The sequence below is a fragment of the Chiloscyllium plagiosum genome, chromosome 17 (genome assembly GCF_004010195.1).
Source record: "Chiloscyllium plagiosum isolate BGI_BamShark_2017 chromosome 17, ASM401019v2, whole genome shotgun sequence".
In the NCBI taxonomy this organism is placed as follows: domain Eukaryota; kingdom Metazoa; phylum Chordata; class Chondrichthyes; order Orectolobiformes; family Hemiscylliidae; genus Chiloscyllium; species Chiloscyllium plagiosum.
The window spans coordinates 3,751,554-3,756,321 of NC_057726.1; the positions used below are offsets into that span (position 1 = coordinate 3,751,554).

At 46.9% G+C, this 4,768-nt stretch overlaps 1 protein-coding gene across 1 annotated transcript in view; it reads right to left on the minus strand.

Moving 5' to 3' along the window:
* Positions 1-4,768, minus strand: part of LOC122558202 (carboxylesterase 5A-like) — a 48,832-nt gene that overhangs the window by 23,885 nt on the left and 20,179 nt on the right. Inside the window, exon 3 of the mRNA XM_043706527.1 lies at positions 2,094-2,211. Coding sequence (XP_043562462.1) covers positions 2,094-2,211 — 118 coding nt within the window. The remainder of the gene's footprint in view (positions 1-2,093; positions 2,212-4,768) is intronic.

Consider the following 4,768-nt stretch of genomic DNA (forward strand, 5'->3'; position numbering starts at 1 on the left):
TGTCCTGAGTTCATCTGCCTTACCTGTTAGGCCTCTTGCATTGAAATAAATGCAGTTTAATTTATCATTCCTACCTTGTTCTCTGCCTTGTCCCTGTCTGCCCTGACTGTTTGACTCACTTCTTTTCTCAACTGTACCCGTCTCAGATTGATCTCTTTCCTCACTATCTCCCTGGGTCCCACCCCCCCACCTTACTAGTTTAAATCCTCCTGAGCAGCTCTAGCAAATTTCCCTGCCAGTATATTAGTCTCCTTCAATTCAGGTGCAATCCGTCCTTCTTGTACAGATCACTTCTACCCAAAAAGAGATTCTAATGATTGAAAAAGGTGAATCCTTCTCCCATACACCAGCTCCTCAGCCATGCATTCATCTGCTCTATCTTCCTATTCCTGCCCTCATTAGTTCATAGCACTGGGAGTAATCTAGATATTACTACTCTTGAGGACCTTCTTTTTAAATTCCTGCCTCACTCTCTGTAATCTCCCTTCAGAATCTCAACCTTTTCCCTCCCTATGTCATTGGTTCCAATGTGGACAATGACCTCCTGCTGGCCCCTCTCCCCGTTGAGAACATTCTGCACCATCTCTAAGACACCCTTGATCCTGGCACCAGGGAGGCAAAGCACCACTCTGACTTTTCGCTGCTGGTCACAGGAATGTCTGTCTATGCCTTTGACTAGAGAGTCCCCGAACACAATCGATCGCTTGGAATCCAATGTGTCCCTCATTGCATTAGAGCCTTGACTGTTCGTGCTACATTCCCTTGAGAATCCATCACTCCCATACTTGTTTGAAATGGAGATAGCCACGGAAGACTGCTGCACTACCTGCCTAGCTTTCCTGGAGTTAACCCATCTGAGATACTGTATCTATGGCTTTCCCCTCTTCCTATAACTGCCACCCATCACACCCCGTGTTCTTGTAAATTCATCATTGCCTCTAATCGCTCCAACTGATCCATTCAATCTGACAGGATTTGCAACCAATGGCATTTGTTGCAGATCAGCAATATTATTGCTGCCCTCTGGAGCAGTTGGGACTTGAACCAGGTCTCCCTGGTCCAGAGGTAGGAATGCTACCATAACACCACAAGAGTCCTATGTGGATTAGAATGAATGAGAACAGGTGGTTTATTGTACTGGGCTGGCACAGACATGACACATTGAATGGCCTCTTCCTGTGCTGTAATGTTTTGAAGGCTCTATGTTCACACTTCCCTTCCTCCCCCTCCGCAGCTCCTCACTCATTCATCCCATTCCCGATTGAACATTCCTATCGGATCTGCTTCCACTGTCCCTCCAGACAGCACCTTCCAGATTACAACAACTCGCCACATGGTGGAAAGTATCTCTTCCCATCTCCCAACAAAAGCCTGTGTGCCAGCGGGCTGGTCAGGAATATTTTGTCTGCAAAAGTTAGGAACCCTGTTGATGTGAATAGTCAATCACACTGAGATTTCCCTCTCTCTCAGGAGTCAGGAAGCTCTTCAGCCTTTTGTTCCCTCACTATCCCCGGATCATTCCCACTCAGTCAGAAGTCACACGACAGGCGGCATGGTGGCTCAGTGGTCAGCACTGCTGCCTCACAGCGCCAGAGATCCTCGGGCGACTGTCTGTGTGGAGTTTGCACATTCTCCCCGTGTCTGCGTGGGTTTCCTCCGGGTGTTCCAGGTTCCTCCCACAATCCAAAAATATGCAGGTGAATTGGCCATGCTAAATTGCACACAGTGTTAGGTGCATTAGTCTGTGGGAAATGTGTCTGGGTGGTTACTTTTCGGAGGGTCAGTGTGGACTTGTTGGGCCAAATGGCCTGTTTCCACACTGTAGGGAATCTAATCTAATCGATACCAATTTATAGTCCAACAGGTTTATTTGAAATCACAAGTTTTCGGGGCATCACTAACCCTAACCCTATCTCATCGCTCTGAAAGCTTATAATTTCAATTGAACCTGTTGGACTGTAGCCTGGTGTCATGTGACTTCTGACCTTGTCCACCCCAGTCCAACACCGGCACCTCCACCCTGTTTCCACTCAGCAAAGCCAGAGGGATTTAAATGAATCCTACTGCTCCTGCTCCACAAATGATTGACTTACAGGTAGAGAGCTGTTCTGCTGTAAAGGATGGATTGGACTGTAGACACTGAGATACAGGCAGTCCTCACTGGCAGACACTGGGAAGGGCTCCAAACGCTTCCTGACTTTCTGCAGACACCTGGCAGTGTGAATGAGCAGGAAACATTTTTGTTATTATTCTTGAGAAAATTCACTGACCTGAATCACTAACCATGTTTCTTTCTCCTGCACCCGCTCTGAGTAAGATCGAGAATTCCCTGCACTGATATATTTTCACCTGAGATGATTTGAAAATGTCTCTGAGTTTGCTCTCTGGCTCTGCCTGGTCAGTCTGTCCCTGACTTTGTCCATTACTTGGAATTACAGACAATTCACAGCACAGTCCCAGAACTGTCATAAAACCAGAAAAAACTTTGGATGCTGTATTTCAGAAACAAAAACAGAAATTATTGGAAAAACTCAACAGGTCTGGCATCAGCTGGAGTTCTCCCCGTGTCTCCGGGTGCTCTGGTTTCCTCCCCCAGTCCAAAGATGTGCAGGTTAGGGTGGATTGGCCATGCTACAGTGTCCAGGGATGTGTAGGCTAGGTGGGGAATGCAGGGAAAAGGTAGGTGGATAAAACCGGGTGGGATACTCTTTGGAGGGCTGGTGTGGATATTTTGGACTGAATGGCCCTATCCATTCTGTAGGGATTCTATGGAGCATCTGTGGAGAGAAATCAGAGTTAACGTTTCGGATCCGGTGACCCTTCCCCAGAATGTCAGCCTGATGCCTCTGTGCTGCTTCCACACAAACTGATTCACCTCTGGGCTCATGTGCTTCAAGATGTGCTGTTTCTCTTTCAACGGACCAGCTTTTACTGAAGGGATTCCCAGCTGCTGGGGCCAGGGAGGAAGCCTCAGAAAGAGGGTTAGCAACACAAGGGGGTTGGCACGTGCTGGGGGAAGGTGGAGTGAGGTTGATCTATGAGCATTCAGTGGGAGTTTTAAAGCCAGCCCCCACCTGGATATAACCACGAGGTTTCGGGAAATCAAGCTGACCATGGGTCATGGTTTAAACATCAGAACTACGTTGAGATTCTGCACTCAGTCACCATCGTGTCCAGTGCTGGTGTTGTCAGGTTTATTTTGTAATCGAGAGCCTTGGGCTAATACTCTGGGAATGTGGATTAAAATCTCACCTTGGCAAATGGTGACGTTTGATTTAATTTAAAAATAAATCAGGAATGAGAAGCTGGCTTTCCTCGGAAATAAATCTGGCCCAGCCAAATAACACAGCCATCCTGTAACTGAGCACTAATTGTTTGGATCTATGTATGTTCCCTCTAATTCCGCCATGGGAATCTCTGAAGACCATCCAGTAGCAGTGGCTGGAGAATCCAGGAAGTGAAGCTGTCAGAGCAGTGATTAGTGCGAGCAGAGGGACAGGCTGACCATAGAGTCATACAGCAGTGAAACAGACCCTTCAGCTCACCCAGTCCAAGCTGAAGATCATCTCAAACATCATCAGCTCACCAGGAGCATCCAGAATAAGGTGGGTGAACTTGCAGCATGGGTTGGTACCTGGGACTTCGATGTTGTGGCCATTTTGAAGACATGGATAGAGCAGGGACAGGAATGGTTGTTGCAGGTTCCAGGATTTAGATGTTTCAATAAGAACAGAGAAGATGGTAAAAGAGGGGGAGGTGTGGCATTATTGGTCAAGGACAGTATTACAGTTGCAGAAAGAAGGTTTGGGGACTCGTCAACTGAGGTAGTATGGGCTAAGGTTAGAAACAGGAAAGGAGACGTCACCCTGTTGGGAGTTTTCTATAGACCTCCGAATAGTTCCAGAGATGTAGAGGAAAGGATAGCAAAGATGATTCTCAACAGGAGTGAGAGAGACAGGGTAGTTGTCATGGGGGACTTCAACTTTCCAAATATTGACTGGGAACACTACAGTACAAGTACTATAGATGGGTCAGGTTTTGTCCAGTGTGTGCAGGACGGCTTCCTGACATAGTACGTAGACAGGCCAACAAGGAGCGAAGCCACATTAGATTTGGTCCTAGGTAATGAGCCCGGTTAGGTGTTAGACTTGGAAGTAGGTGAGCACTTTGGTGATAGCGATCACAATTCTGTGATGTTTACTTTAGTGATGGAAAGGGATAGGTATATACCACTGGACAAGAGCTACGGCTGGGGGGAAGGCAATTACGATACGATTAGGCAAGATTTAGGAAGCATAGGATGGAGAAGGAAACTGCAGGGGATGGGCACAATAGAAATGTGGAGCTTATTCAAGGAAAAGCTCCTGTGTGTCCTAGATAAGTATGTACCTGTCAGGCAGGGAGGAAGCTGTACAGCGCGGGAGTCGTGGTTTACAAAGTGGAATCTCTGGTCAAGTGGAGGAAGAAGGTTTGTTAGGATGAGATTTGAAGGCTCAGTTAGGGCGCTTGAGGGTTACAAGGTAGCCAGGAAAGAGCTAAAGAGAGAGCTCAGAAGAACCAGGAGGAGACATGAGAAGTTGTTGGCGGATAGGATCAGGGTAAACCCTAAGGCTTTCTATAGGTATTTAAGGAATAAAAGAATGACGAGAGTAACATTAGGGCTAATCAAGGATAGTAGTGGGAAGTTGTGTGTGGAGTCAGAGAAGATAGGGGAAGCACTAAATGAATAATTTTCAGCAGTATTCACTCTAGAAAATGACAATGTTGT